Source organism: Strigops habroptila, chromosome 14, assembly GCF_004027225.2.
Source record: "Strigops habroptila isolate Jane chromosome 14, bStrHab1.2.pri, whole genome shotgun sequence".
In the NCBI taxonomy this organism is placed as follows: domain Eukaryota; kingdom Metazoa; phylum Chordata; class Aves; order Psittaciformes; family Psittacidae; genus Strigops; species Strigops habroptila.
Window position 1 is genome coordinate 10,136,606 of NC_044290.2, and position 14,964 is coordinate 10,151,569.

A 14,964-nucleotide genomic window follows, 5' to 3' on the forward strand; every position below is an offset into this window, starting at 1 on the left:
AGGAAGAGAGATGTGGTCAACATCCATCAGCAATCTCAGCTACCATCTGCTCCGGAGGCTCTTCCCATACCCCTGCCCACATGCCCCAAACATGCCACCTCCCCTGCCAGAGCAGAGCATCACCCCAGAGCCATCCCTGGAACACAGCACTTCGGATGTGCTGATAAATGATCAGAAAAGACTAGGATGGGTGCAGGGGACAAACCTGCAGCAACATCCACAGACACCAGTGGATTTCAGCGAGGCTCAAGTTATTTCTAGCCCTTTTCACTATAGAATTGGGTCTCAGAACTCTTGTTTTCACCCCTTGCTGAATGGCCACGCCAGGCTCAGCAACATGGACCATGTCCCTGTACCACGCACAAGGACATGAGTTGGGGCTCAAAGGTATGGCTGGGCTGAGATAGACGTTTCTTGTTATTCCAGGAGCACAAAGCTCTGCACTTTATGGCTGTTATTTATAACAGAGCCATTAGAGACACCAATGTCACCGGTACCAGGTCCTTGTCTGATGAGTCAGCACTACAGCTGCCCCTTGCACCCACGCTGGACGCCTACCATTCTTACCTGTGAAGGCCTGCACAAACACACATATGGATATTATCCAGGATATCCTGCTGTTAGTTTCGTCAAAGCTTTCCATCAGGTCATTAAAGAAGACACCGAATGATTTTATAATGCCGTAGGTGAGAGCTTCCACAAAGAAGAAAGCAAAAGCAACTGTCCAACCCCATCCTCCGTCAGGCACTTTAGAATAGACATTTGGGGCCGTGCACCCCATTTTTACAGCTTTGACAGTCATTTTTGATCTGGAAAAGAGGGGAGAAAGAGCCAGGCATCAGTTTTGAGATGGATTTTGCTGGAAGAGGCATGGCCTAGCAGCTGTGACATCCCTAAGGCTGGTCCCTGTGCTGCCGAGGGATTAAATCCAGGAGTTGGGGTGAAGTTTCAGCCTTTGTCACCCCATAGGGCTCATTTTTGCCAGTGCCTTTCGAGCCCAGGACCAGAAACTCTCTGCTCAGCGCCCTGGTGAGCTGTTCCCATCAGCAAATCCCAGCGCCCGGGAGCTGTCGTCTGTATTTCAGTGCATGGGGGTGGATGGATGCAGTTCATGAAAGATCCACCACGGGACCCAGCGTGGGCTGCTGGAGCTGCAGGAGCTCCCCAGGAGCATCCGTCCTCCCCACTGCACCCTGTGCCTGACCCAGGGTGGACGGTGACACCCTGATACCACCCGTTTGCAGTGGGGTTGGTCAGTGACACAACCCACCATCACACCCTGCAGTGTCCTGCACCCACCGAGCCGCCACTGGCACTCATGGTACTGGGGTACCCTCAGGAGCTCTGCTGAGCACCCGCTCCCCACAGCACTGTAACCTCACAACGGGGGGTGTGGACACCTCCGCGGCCACCAGCTCCCTGTGCTGTCCCCTTGGGGACACCGGACCCCCAAGAGCAGGAGGACACCCTAAGGGCTGGAGGGGCTCACCCAGTAGGACACGGGGGTCTCTGCAGCACTGCTCCGCATCACTTGTAGCCATGGATGAGAGCATCCCATGCCCTCATCCCATTCTATGCTGCACCCCCGCACCTGCGGGTGGGACACGGGGACAGACGCGGGGTCAAGCCGCGGCGCTGGCTCCCGGGAGGGGACCGTGGTGTGCTCCATCCCCGGCCACGCGTGGACCTGCGGCTCCTGCGTCCCCCCCCGCCCCAGCAGCCACCAGGCATTTCCCTCCTCCATTTTATACTCCGGATCACCGGCACTTTGTGGCCGTGCGGCTCCGGCAGCGCTGCTGCATCCCACGGGGCAACTTCTCACGGCGGAACAGGCGAGTGCGAGCGCGTCCCCATCGGCACCCACCCGAGAGCGGCCCCACGGGAGCGCAGGGACCCACCCGAGGGATCCCCCAAGTGGAGCTTGGGGGTGCTCAGCACCCAGCGGGTTCAGGTTGGTGCACGGCGCCGGTAGCGGGGTTCCGGTGCGGGATGGAGCGAGGCATAAGCTCCAGCATCCCGCCGGTGCCCCGGCTCTGGTGCTGGGGGCGGGGGGGGCGCACCGAGAGGACCACCGGTGTGTGCCCGAAGTTTGTGGGAAGTGCCTGGGTGCCCCCCAGGAGAGGCAGCGGGGCTGCAGCGAATTCCTGTGTCACTGCACGGGGAACGGGGGGAGGTTCGGGTAGGAGGAAGCACGGTATTTAAAGCAGAAAAGAAGAAAAAAAAAACTCATCACAAACCTTACACAAATCTTGTACATTGAGAGATTAAAAGAAAATATGATGGGGAGAAAAAATTAGAAATGGAAAATCCAGCGCCGAGGGGCCCGGCGTGCCCCCCCCTCCCCGTTCCCTGCATCACTTTCCGAACATTTCAGACCTGATTTCTGCATCGCCACCGCCGCACCGGCTGCTCGGGGCCGCCGGCTAAAAATAAAGGGATGCGGGAAACGGGAGGTGGGGAGAAAGGAGGAAAAGCAAAAAGGGAGGAAAAAAAAAGGTAATAAAAAGCCTATTTGCTAAAGCAGGCAGACAAAGCACCCCCCCCTTCCCCTCCCCGGAGGCCCCCGGTGGGAGCCCACTCACCGGCGGCGCTGGGTGCTGCGGCGGGGTTAGGGGCTGCCCATGGCCCGGGCGGGCGGGCGGCGAGAGGAGGCGGCCCCGCTGCCCGCCGGCCTGCGGCCGCTGCTGCTCCCGCTGCCCGCGGCGGCGGCTGCTCTGCGCTCGCTCCCAGCCCTTATATACCGGCTGGAGCCGGTCTCCGCCGGCGGCTCCGCAGCGCCATGTGCGCGCCGGGGCCGGATCGCCCCAGCGGCGGCGCCGGCACCGCGTGTGCGGCGGAGGGGCGGTGCTGGCGGCGGGGAACGGACCGGCCCCCCCCACCCCGCCCCGCCCGGACACGGACACCCGGCACCTGCCCGAGCGGCCCCGGCTCCCCCCGACCCGGGCGCTGCGGGTTCGGGGCGGGCGCCGCTCCCCGGGGTCGCGGGGCGCAGCGGGAGCGGCACAAGCGGGGCCGGGGGAGCGCGGTCCCCGTGTGCGGGTTTGGGTTCCCCCCCCATGTCGTTTTCCGACACCCCCCCCCCGTCGTTTCCCGACCCCCCCTCCCGGGTTGGGGCTCTCGGAGCCGCTCCGGTTTGGTGCCGAAGTTTTGAGGCTTTTGTCTGCGGGAGCATGAAATTCCAGGTGGGAAAGAAGGGACCTTAGGGGTCAGCTGGTCCAGGCTTTCTAGGCAAAGCATGACCTACGCTGGACCCAGCATCCTGGCCAGACCAATCTTATCTGCCACTTCCCTGAGGGGATTATTCCAATGGCAGAAATGGCCTCGATCTCCCAATGGAAAAGGGATAAGGGATGAGATTGTGCAATCTGGAGTGCGAGGAATATCTCTGCACTCTTTAGCCCCTTTGGGCAGCGTGGCCGTGATCCCACCAGGGATGCAGTGCCAGGAGCATCCTAGGCTCGCGGCGGAGCAGGCAGATGCCATCCCGTTTGCAGTGCGAGGTGATGGGATGGGAAGGGAGCCACTGGGATAGGGCTGAGCACACGGTGAAGCCCTGAGTGCTGGTTCTGAGCTCATCCCCTCCGTGCTGTGGCGTCACGGGCAGCACATGATGAGTTTTTAGGGAAAAACAGGTCCCTTACATAGGGAGCTTAAAAAGCAGCGATTTATGATTCAAACTGGAAGCGGGCAACTCACCACCTATATGGATGGGGAGGAAGGGAGTGTTGGGGCAGACATCTGGCACGGAGAGCACTGGGCAGGGATCCAGTGCCTGGTGCAGGGGTTGGGACTAAAGCAATGAGCGCTTTAGGGTTTCCCCTAAATTTCCCTGAAATCAGTAAATAAGAGGAAAAAATGAACAGTGCTGTTTCCCAGCTCACTGCTATGGCTGCATCCCAGCGCTGGCCTCAATGTGCTGGACATGGGTGGATGATGCCAGCGAGGTTTGGGAGCCCACAGGTCATATCACAGGGCTCCCAGAACATGCCTGCTCTTTGCTGGGTTAAAGCATGGGGGTTCTGGTTTGTATCCCTGGATAAACTACCCAGGTTAAATTGTTCTTCGATGCCTCACTCATCAGCAAAGGCTGCTGCATTTGATTTGGCACGAGTCCCTTCTCTTGGCTTCCTTTTGTTTGTCACAGCGCGAGTTGCTGGTGGGGCAGCGCAGGTGAGGGCAGCGGGCACAGAACTGCAAACTGCTGACAAGTCAGTGGTGGCTTTTGCTCCATAACTTGGAGCTTTCTCATGGCAAAGCTGGTCCAGCGGCCGCTGCCTTCCTCATCTTCACAAGCAGGTTTCAGCAGCTTCACCCCTTGCAGTCCCATCCTAAACAAGCTCCATGGGGAGCGATGGACACTGTGTCTTTGGGGAGCCTCATATCGCCCTGTCCTGCAAGAAAACCCTGTCCTCCCATGGGTTATGCCTTTCAGGGGTGCAGATGAAGGGCAACTACCTCGTCTGCCCTCCGGGAGCTGATATCCCGTTATACAAGGGAATGGGTCGCCGTCCCCAAGCTGTAATTCTTACTGGCAGGGACAGTGCAAGTGGTTATGGGACAACAAAAGAGGTTTGTGCCTCTAGGGGAGAAATAAGAATGCAAATATCTTTGGCACGAAAAAACCAGAAGTGATTTAGTCCTTGGTATTTCTTGTCAGGACTTTGCATCTGTCTCTGCTTCACCTTCTCATTCCTTCCCTTTGGGCTTTCCAAGTGCAATAAGGTTTTGGGAAGCGACAGGGGCCCCATGGGAGGGACAGGGCTGGAAGCTGCACCCTCTCCAACCCAGAGCTTCCCAGCTTTGCTCTAAAATCCCCTTTTCCCATCTTGTTTGCCCACTCTGGGAGGATTTCCCCTGCTGCAGCTTGGTTTTGGAGAGGGTTTGGCCGTGTCTCAGCCAATACACCCATTGCGGGTCCATTGTGTACAGTGGGTTGTACCAGGACGTGCTTCTCCATCCCAGGGCTGCTGCTCCCAGTGCATGAGGGCTCTGTAAACCAGAGTGAAGCAGAGCGAACGTCTTGTTAGTGGGCATAAATCAGCCCGGAGCTGGAAAACAGGGCGGTTGTGAGCAGCAAAGGGAGCGCGGGCCCCTGCGTGCTGCTGCCGGATGGCTCAGGGACTTCCAGTTCATTTATCCTGCGGGGTTCGCCCAGCCCTGCTCGGCATGTGTAATGTTTTCTCTGTAAGAGCGAGCAGTGAGATGGGTGAAAAACATTCTCCTGTCTCAGGAGCTGGCAGGAGTCCTGGTCAATCTGCAGAAGTATGTTTTTGTCGGTGCTGCTTTACCCTGTGAGGGGAACTCATATAAACTATTCCAGTAGAAAAACCTTTTCCTGGAATAAAGTCTTGACTTTGTTCAGAGCATTGTCAGGACGGTTGTACCGGGAACAGAGCTTTGCTGGTAAACATGAGGGGGGCCTAATGGGGCAGAAACAGAGCTCGTGGCTCCTCTGCCCCATAAACAAACCCCTCACAAGGCACCTGCTGCCCTTTGCTGTGCTGCAATCAGAAACAGAATGTGTATGTGGTTAATTTGAACACAAAACATGGGTTATATTTTTATACCCTCCAAAAGCCTGGCTGGCCCTGCCGGGATGTGCTACCATCCATCCCCTCCAGGCTGGGCATCCCATGGTGGGGTCAGCACCATCCGCCACACCATGGGGGCACATCCCCATCCTGTATCACTCGGCAGCCATGGGATCAGCACACAGCTTGAGCCATCGCGTCTTTTCCTGCCTCAGTTTCCCTGATCTGGGCTGGCACAAGGGGCAACACTGGGAGCCCCCGAAGTGATGCTGGGATAACAGCGGGTGTCTGCTCCAGTTTGAATTCCTCATCCCCTGCTGTGTCCTTATCTCGCAGCCAGGATGAGGGATGCCTGCTGGGCTTCTGGCAGGAGAACAGGGCTGCTGGAGCGGCTTTGGGCTGGAGATCAGAGCTGGGACACCCCGGGTGCTGGTGGGGGACCCGGTGTGCTTCAAAGGCTGGCAGGTTATTCTGTGCTCTGCTGCTGCTTTGCTCTCCAGGCAGGCGTGAAAATGTGAAAGAATGTGAAAAATGTGAAAATGATCAAGCAGGCCCCAAGATTTGTAAACTTCTGGTTAATGTGTAATAAATACATGACAGATACTCCCAGGGCAGGGCGGGCGAGCGCGGCTGCTCCATGGTGGTACAGCCGGTGGCATCCCCGAGCGAGGAGGCATCTCCCATCCTCAGCCCTGGGGCCAGCCTGAGCAGGCTTTGGGGCTTGTCTAAACTGGTTTATCTGGTTCTGACTTATCCTTGTCCTTCTGTGAAGCACCTTGTTTGCCTCGCAAAAATGCACTTTGTGTTATTTGTTTAGGTTTTGTTTCATTCCTCCCCGGCGCAAGGTGCGTGCTGGGAAGCCCGAGTTCACAGCGCCCAATCTGAGCGATGCCGGTGCTCGCAGCCCAGCGCCGCTTATCCAAGGCCTCTGCCTTGGTTCCTGGCTGTGATTCTGCCCAGGGAGCATCACCACCGGTGCAGTGATTCCTGCTTGGCGCCAAGTGAGGTGCTGCAACACCCATGTTCCATCCACAGTCAGCCTGGGGGAAGCTCTTCTGAGTCACTTGTTCTCTTTGCAAAGGGATGGTTTGCATTTAGCAAAGCTATAGGGGAGCGGAGATGCTGATGTGGTGGTGAGGGGCAGTGGGGCTCATCCCATGGAGGTTTCCCACAACCAGGCTGGCACAGCCTGGAAATTCAAGATGGAAAGGGTCAGAGCGGTGGCTCTGCCCAGGAGCTTGGAAGAAAGCACACTGGAGTTGATGCCAAGGGCTGGCCTCGTGCTCTGCTGGGTTTGGGCACGCTGTGCATGAGGAGGCTTCTGCAGGAGCACATCAAGAGCTGTGCCAGCATGTCCAGCTTTCCAGGGCCATGTTCCACCTCTCCTTCAAATGGACTCTGAGCATCAGAGATCAAGAAGTTTCGTCTCGTGCTAATGCATAAATTTCAGCCCTGGATGATTTCCCCCTGTAATTTAGAGAGAAGAGAGTGTCCTTTGCAAACGGTTTTGATTGTTTTTGTTAGCAGGTCATTCCCTTCCCAAAGTAAAGGGAAATGACAGAGGTTTGTGGGTGAACGTGGGTTCAGCTCCCTTGGGTTTTGCTTGTTTTCTCTGGGTGGCTGCAGGTGCCGATGGGGGGGCCCTGGTGCATGTTGTGTGATGCAGGGCCACCCCCCAGGGATGGGATGAGGTCCAGCATGGACCACCACATCCCACCCCTGTTAATCAACATACCCAGAGCTTGAAGGCCCTCAGATGGAAGTTTATAACCTGATGCTCTGGGATATGAATTGCGAGTGGAGCCACATCCCTGATCGCTGCAGTGTTACACTGACAGTCCTAAAGCTCCTGATCTGAGCGAGAGCCCAAAGCTTTTAGAGATGCGAGCAGAGAATCCTGGGAATAATTTGCTTTGCCAGCCTTAAGAAACGAGCTTCAGAAACTTGTCAGTTGTTACAGATGAAGGCAAGATCCTGCACAGTGCCTGTGTGGTGCTGTGCAGCTTCAAAGGCAAAGTCCCAGTATATGGGTACTGCATTCTGCCCTGGGCTGGGTTCAGGAGCACCAGCAGGTCCTGATGGGGTCTTGTTTGTGTTGCACAGAGGATGCTGCAGCCGTGCAAGGTGAAGGATGCACCGACAGTCGCCAGCAGAGCCGCAGCAGTTATTTATCCACCTAAAGCAAGAGAGAACAGTGCTTCCATGAGCTGAGGAGCACAGCCTGCAGGGAAAGAGCCGTGTGTTGGACACAAACACCCCCCCGGCTGCGGTGAGGGGAGAGGAGCCGCTGCCGCAGATCGAGCGCGCTTCTGGAGGGGAAAACACCGCTTGGGTTTGGTGTCTAATTAGATATTTACCAGGAAGGAAGGGGAGTTAAAAATAGGGTGACAGTGACTTCAAAGGGTGTTTTTGACTTCTAAGAATAACACCTTTGCTAGCGCCGATTGCAGGAATATCAGCTGGTGTGAAAGACAGAGGAGATGCTGCAGCTCGGTCTGTAGCCAAGGGAGCAAACCCAGACCTCTGGACCCCGGCCTGGCCTCATAGAAGCATCCAAGGAGGAGACGTTTGCATCGCCGCGAGGGCCCGTGGGGCAACTGCATCCACAGGGACACAGCGGAGGGACTTTGGGGAAGACAAAGCCATCGGTGCCCCAGCCTGGGTGGGAAGGGATGTGTGGCACCATGGGGACACCATGGGCAGTGCTGGTGCTGGCCATGGCGCTGGCTGGACTCTGGGCTCCCTGTGCTGCGTACAAGCAGCCCAACTTCATCGTCATCCTGGCGGATGATGTGGGCTGGGGGGATCTGGGAGCCAACTGGGCAGAGACGAAGGAGACCCCGCATTTGGATGAATTGGCTGCCGAAGGGACAAGGTAACATCTGTCCCCCCTCCCTGGTTCTCTCCCAAGCATCCCTGGTTACTCTGTCCTGCAGCAAAGGGGAATTCGCTCCCATGGGGCTGGCAGGCAAAGGGATTTCATTGATGTGGTTTTGGGTGCATGGGGAGGGCAGCCAGAGAGTGGTGCCCATGGTACCTTGTGGTATCTTGGAGAGCATGGGTCCATGCATCCCCACTGGGACCTGCGAGCATCATCCCCTGCTCCAGACCTTCATCCCTGGGGAAGCCTGCAGGGGAGCAGGGAGGGACAGGGCAGGACTGGACCACGCAGGGGGTTGCAACTGAAGAGTCCTTTCATTTTCCAGGTTCGTGGATTTCCACTCGGCTGCATCCACGTGCTCCCCATCCCGCGCCTCGCTGCTCACGGGGCGCCTTGGAGCACGCAATGGGGTGACCCACAACTTCGCTGTCACGTCAGTCGGCGGCCTCCCGCTGAACGAGACCACCCTGGCCGAGGTGCTGCGGGGAGCCGGGTACAGCACAGGGGCTATAGGTAACACCTGCTGTGCCAAGGGGCATCTGGGGTGGGAGATGGCGGGGGGATGAAGATGCTCGTGTCCATCCCTTGGGAGGAGGGACTGCAGGTAGCTAGGTGGAATGCTGGCCATTGAAGGGAAGTCTAAAGGATCACATGGCAGACATTTTGCACATCCCCCTTGGATTTCGCAATCCCAAGCTTAAAATCTTCATTTTCAAACATATATTACCTGAAATTCCCATCCTCCCCAGTTCTCCATTTAAGCTCTAAGTGCTTCATGTCACAAGGAACTAGCCAGGTTTTCCTTGGCAAACACAACCATGCACAACAGTGCTTCCATCCTGCATCCCACGTGGTGCCACTGGCACCATGGCTTTGGTGACCTTCCCATCACCGTGGGTCCCCCCAGTCCATACAAGCCCTTCGTATCTGGCAGAAAAGCCCTTGGATTCTCCTTTCCCTCCTAGTTTTTGCAGTTTTCCCTCTTGGATCTGTGCATTTGGTGGGAGTAAACGTGTGCTGGAGGTCAGAGGATGAAGCCGGTTGTTTGTGAGGAGTTAGAAAGTCATCTCCTCTGAACACAAACACATGAAAGTGTCTTTTAAGGCTGGAAACAGTCAATTTGCACAGGCACGAGATACCTTATGCATTTCTTCTGGGTTTCTGCAAAAAAAAGAAGGCATTCTGGAAACGCAGCCAGCACAAACAAGGAGCCTTTCTTCTTGCTAGATTAAAGCCCCCCGGGCTGTGGGCACCTCATGGGTGATGGCTGGTGGTGGCTGTAGCTCTGTTAACCCCTGAAATGATGTTCTGTGGCTTCCTGCAGGCAAATGGCACCTGGGACACCACGGCCGCCATCACCCCAGCTTCCGTGGTAAGGACTGTGCCAGCGGGATGAGCTGAGCGCCCCGTGGTCGCATTGTCCCTGCTGACACCCTCACTTGCTCCTCAGGCTTCGACTACTACTTTGGGATCCCCTATAGCCATGACATGGGCTGCACGGACACCCCTGGCTACAACCTGCCGCCCTGCCCGCCCTGCCCGCAGCACGGCCCCATTGCCAGGTATGGGGACATGGAGGGGGTTGAGTGCTGGCACTGGGATGTGGGTATTTGCACCCACTGTGGTCACCTCCCCTTATGCTCCATGCACCCAGTTTCCCCCTGTGCACCCCGCAGCAGGGTGCAGGTTGGGAAGGTGGGTCAGTCCCAGAGCACCCTGTGCCATGGGGACACACGGGGGCATCATCCCCTTTCTTCTCCCTCCTCGGCTCTCTGTAAAGCCAGGAGAACATCCAGCAGTGTGCCTGCTCCCACACTGCTCCCTGCTCCGGTGATGAGTGTGAGGTGGCTTCTTCCCAGCAGGGAGGCGAGGAAGGACTGTTACACGGAGGTCGCCCTTCCTCTCTTTGAGAACACCACCGTCACCCAGCAGCCCGTCAACCTCAGCAGCCTGGCAGCGCGCTATGCGGAGGAGGCCACCGGGTTCATCCGTAGGGCGAGGTGAGATGCCACCAGCCATCCCCTTCACCGGGGAATGGGTGATGCTCCATGGTCCTTTGGGAGCAGATCTGGGTTTTCCATGGCTCAGCTTCCCAGCCTGCTGCAGGAGGGAGAAGTCATTGAGGCTGATAGTGGTGTGCTGCAGGGCTCACCGTGGAAGCCTTTTGGTGCGTCTCCTCTAAAGGGATGGTGTGTTTTTAAAGCCACCATCTACAAGGAATATCAAAGCCTTTGAGCTGGGCTGTGCCTCATTCCTGGAGTAATGTGCAATGAGATTTGAGTGAGGAGGGATGGGAGGGAAGATCGATCCTCCATCTATCCATCCATCCTCCATCCATCCATCCATCCATCCATCCATCCATGCATCCATCCATCCATCCATTCTCCATCCCTCCATCATTCAGTGGCACGGAGCAAGGTGGCAGCAGGGCAGCTCTGCTGGGTGGTGGAGGTGCCTCTGGATGGGGGATGCTGGCAGGGGAGCAGGCACTGAATGTGTGCCCATGTCAGCAGGACCAGAACAGCGCCAGAGGTGTTTAAACCTGCCCCATATGTGGGGTTTAATCCATTTTGAGTGTAAAGTGCTCCTGGATCTCTGTGCTTCAGGGTCTGCCTTTCCCAGGGACACGATGAGCCCGGACAAGCTCATCCCTAAGGAGCAAAGTGTCTCTTCTCCGAGACAACGACCCGAAGCCCTGCTGACGGGTTGTGTAATTTTAATCCCTATTATCAGGGATTATGAGCTGTGACTTTGCAGAACATCTCCCTGCAGCACCGGGAGGGGCAGCCCTGTCCGAGCCCATCCCGCGCCTGCATCTCGGGATAACACAGACCCAGGGAGCAACCAGGGCTGGGGTCCTGCAGGTGTGCTTGGGGAAAAGCTTGTGTAAATGGGGCAGGGCAGGGAAATGGCTCCTTATAGGCCTTGGTCCTGTTTTGCACACACAATACCTGTGATTTATCCCCTTTAGGTATCAAGAATTAGCCATGTGGTCAGGATTTGTGCCTATAACAGGGACGGAGGGTACCCAAGCAGCAGTGGTCCCTCCTTTCATGCAAACCCCCATCCCTCTGGGCTGGGAGGATGCTCTCAGGCTTGTGAAACGAAACGCATGAGCTCCGGGTTAATAGGAACAACCTTTAAACTCCCAGCAGTATTTGGGGGTTATCTGCGTTCATGGAGAACAGGATTAAGCAGGTGCCTGCCTTTTCTCTCCATCTCTTTGATGGCTTATTCCAGTTTCCCTCTGCCTGACTCATTCATTATAGGGCAACAAAAGACACCGGATTTGTCATCTCGGTGTTTTTTTAACCAGTCGTGTCAAGGTTGAGCAATTCATGGCAGTGAGATTTGGATCCTCTCGGGACACTTGGAGCACAATGGATGTGGGAACAAAAGTCAGGGATGTTTGTCTGAAGTTATCAATTAAATGTTTGCTGAAATTTAGGGAGAATTCTGAAATGTCCATGCGGAAAGCAAACGGGATGTTCAGCTGAATGAGCGGTCATGAGTCCCTCTGGATGCTGGAGTGGTGCTCCCGGTGGGAATGAGAGCCCGGGGAAGCAGCTTTCCTTGCTGCAGGGTCTCTGGCATCCCATGGCAAATGGGCATGCCACATCCCATGGGAAACGGGAAGGACACGTAGCCTTTTGCAGCAGTGATTTGCAAGGAGAGGGCATCAGCATCCCCTGAACCCCAGCATTCTGTATAGCACTGGGGGGACGCAGCCCTTCGCAGGGCTCCAGGACCAGTGGGGAAGGATGTGGCAGCTCCAGCAGGATGGGATTTACTTTTTCCACCCCAGGTGGGTGACGGGTAAAGGAAGGAAATGCCAAAACATACGTTGGAGGGGCCCCGAAAGCTTTCTGGAGGCAGCGATGGGGCGGCCGGAGCCAGGATCCGGCCCCTCCTGCCGCGCGTCATCCCACCCTTCCCCTCGGAGGTCCCTGAGGAAGAGCGGGCCTCGTTGCAGGAGATAAATATAGCTGTAAACAAGAAAACAGGACATGTCCTGTGATGATTTAAACGCAAACAGGCAGCAGGGCAGAACGTGCTGCGCTCCCTGTCCCGGGCTGCGCTCCCTGTCCCGGGCTGCGCTCCCTGTCCCGGGCTGCGCTCCCTGCCCCGGGCTGTGCTCAGGGTCGGTGTGAGCATCCTTCTGCTGCTCATCCTCTGCTGAAACCACTGGCAGGGGCCAAATGCTTGTTGGGGAGGGGAAGGAAGGGCCAGAATGGGCCCCATGAGAGAGGGAAGGGGGGTTTGTGGGTGTCAGGGGTGCACTGACGTGGGGCGTTTGGCTGGTGGTTGACACAGAGATGGAGGAAGGGGTGAGCCTGTTCCATATGGGAGGGCACTTGGCAACAGGGAGACAATGGAGAGATTAAAGAGGTTTATGCTCACACTGGGCCAAGCATCCCCACTGCAAGGGGAGCGGGTACCCCAGGGTTTGCTTTTTCCCCCTGGGAGCTGCAGCAGAGGCAGGGCTGGCTGCAGGGCTCCCAGGAGGAAGAGCCACCTCTCTGTGTCCCCAAGCTTGGCATTGCCACCACCCTGGTGACCCCCTGCCACCCCAACCCAGCTGAACATGCTCCCCTTCTCCCCCATGCAGTGGCAGCGGACGCCCCTTCTTCCTCTACCTGGCGCTGGCCCATATGCACGTCCCTTTGGGGGTCCCCCCTTCGCCCCCCGCCTCGGGCATCTACGGAGCCTCCCTGAGTGAGATGGATGCTCTGGTGGGACAGATAAAGCGGGTCGCTGACAGCCATGGGAAGGGCAACACGCTCCTGTGGTTCACAGGTACAGCAGGAAACCCGGCTGCGGTGGTGGGGGGCAATGCTGGGGTGTGTGTGCATGGGTGGCAGGGGCAGGATGTGTTTGTCCCCTGCCCGGGGCCATCACATCGCAGGGCGATGCTGTAGTCACTCAGCCGGGTCCCCACCCCACCACCCGCTTGGGCTGCAGGGCTGGGCCTAATTAAACCACAAATCCTCATTCATTAAGAAGCCCAAATCCGCTCTGGCTGAGCAGCTCCTAATGAGGATGTCTCGCTCCTGACGACAGGAACTGCTCTGCTGCTCATTAACACCCAGAGCTGGTGGCAGCCCTGTTCCCTCCCTGCACCCCAGCTCCGCTCCAGCCCCTCACCCAGGGCTCGGGCAGCCCTGGCCCTTGAGAATGAACTGCTGGATAGAAAAGTACATGGACCCACGGCTCTTGCTCGTGTGGGAAAGCATCACAGGGATGGGAGGAAGGGATGGAGAATCACTTGTCCTTGTCCACTTCCATTGCGGAGCTGTTCCCGCCCATGGTCCCGGTGTTGCTCATAGGGATGTTTCTTTCTCTTGCAGGTGACAATGGCCCTTGGGCACAGAAGTGTGAGCTGGCCGGACGCGTGGGGCCATTCATAGGGGCCTGGCAGCAGCAGAGAGGTAACCTGGCAGCATGGCTGGGGCTCCCTGTCCGCAGGGATGCTGCTCCACAAAGCCCCTCACTGCCCAACACAGGGGAGCAGTTCACCCCCAGACCTTCTTCTTGTTGCTGCCCCAGGCTGTGTTGCCTTGAAGACACCCCAGATTGTCTTCAAGGCATATATATATATATTCTTTTTGTTCAAACAGTCAAGTTTTCCCCTAAAACCACTGTTGGGGGAGGCTCATCCCCCTCAGTCGCTGTTAACCCAGAGCTTGAGGTGAGTGGTTGCTGGGTTTGGATCTGGGATGCTCTTGCTGCCCAAGCACCAGGGTCTCGCAGCCGCCATCCTCATCCCACCCCGGCTGCCCTCCAGCACCGCAGGCCTTTGCTTTCCTTTCTCTTCACCATTTTATTACTTTATATATATATGTGTATATATATATTATTTTCCCCTTGCCTTTCCTTCTCTTCCGGCCAAGCCATCTGCTCGGCGGGTTCGTCTCAGCCAGAAGCACGCATGAGTCAGGCGTTTCCCACTTCTGCTTGTGTTACGCAGTGTAAACGCGCGCCCGGCTCCGTTCCCCTCGGCTTGGGGTCAGCAGGGAGGGAGCCTCCTTCCTCCTCCGCTTCCTGACACCCAGGCGATGCAGCCGTGGCCACTTCCCTGGGCAGGCGCAGCCGCCGGGCTGGATCGCTTTCCCGTTCCCAGAACCTTTTCCTTCAGCTGTTCCCGGGATGAAATCCTGACCTTAGGGGTTTTTTTTTCCTTAGTAAACAAACCCCGCTGATGACCCGGGTTGCTCTTGAGCAACCAACAGTCACAAGCTGGAGCAGATGGTACAAGCAGTCCAGCGTTCGGGAACAAAGCTGGGAAAACATGGCCCTTTTCCAGCGTCTCGCTGCCCTGCGAGAGCCCCTTGGCTGTGGCTGGCAGGGTGCTGGAGCTGGCTGTAAATACCACCAGTGCTTCTGAAGTCCCTGGGCTGGCTGTTGTATGGGTGTTTTGAAAGCCAGCCCCATGTCACTGCTGCTGCTGGCGGCTCTGACACTGCAACACCACGTTGGATGCTGGGGGATGCTCCGTCACTGCATCCCAAGGGGAAAAGCCCCTTGAGGAGCAGGCGAGGATGGGCTGCTCCA

General features: G+C 57.1%; 2 protein-coding genes across 6 annotated transcripts in view; one reads left to right on the forward strand and one right to left on the reverse strand.

The window, feature by feature from the left end:
- Window positions 1-14,964, forward strand: part of ARSG (arylsulfatase G) — a 37,198-nt gene that overhangs the window by 10,448 nt on the left and 11,786 nt on the right. For 2 of the 4 annotated variants that reach the window (XM_030506591.1, XM_030506590.1), the window contains exons 2-8: window positions 7,635-8,406; window positions 8,738-8,925; window positions 9,737-9,784; window positions 9,863-9,974; window positions 10,272-10,412; window positions 13,022-13,209; window positions 13,761-13,841. In XM_030506591.1, coding sequence (XP_030362451.1) covers window positions 8,204-8,406; window positions 8,738-8,925; window positions 9,737-9,784; window positions 9,863-9,974; window positions 10,272-10,412; window positions 13,022-13,209; window positions 13,761-13,841 — 961 coding nt within the window. In that variant the 5' untranslated portion in view covers window positions 7,635-8,203. Of the gene's footprint in view, window positions 1-1,634; window positions 1,952-7,634; window positions 8,407-8,737; window positions 8,926-9,736; window positions 9,785-9,862; window positions 9,975-10,271; window positions 10,413-13,021; window positions 13,210-13,760; window positions 13,842-14,964 lie in introns of those variants that run through there. The other 2 variants (XM_030506589.1, XM_030506592.1) reach the window with 2 other exon arrangements.
- Window positions 1-14,964, reverse strand: part of SLC16A6 (solute carrier family 16 member 6) — a 28,488-nt gene that overhangs the window by 5,897 nt on the left and 7,627 nt on the right. The window contains exons 2-3 of one of the 2 annotated variants that reach the window (XM_030506587.1): window positions 8,642-8,649; window positions 568-1,431 (exon numbers count right to left, since the gene is read on the reverse strand). In XM_030506587.1, coding sequence (XP_030362447.1) covers window positions 568-802 — 235 coding nt within the window. In that variant the 5' untranslated portion in view covers window positions 803-1,431; window positions 8,642-8,649. Of the gene's footprint in view, window positions 1-567; window positions 1,432-2,582; window positions 2,827-8,641; window positions 8,650-14,964 lie in introns of those variants that run through there. The other variant, XM_030506586.1, reaches the window with a different exon arrangement.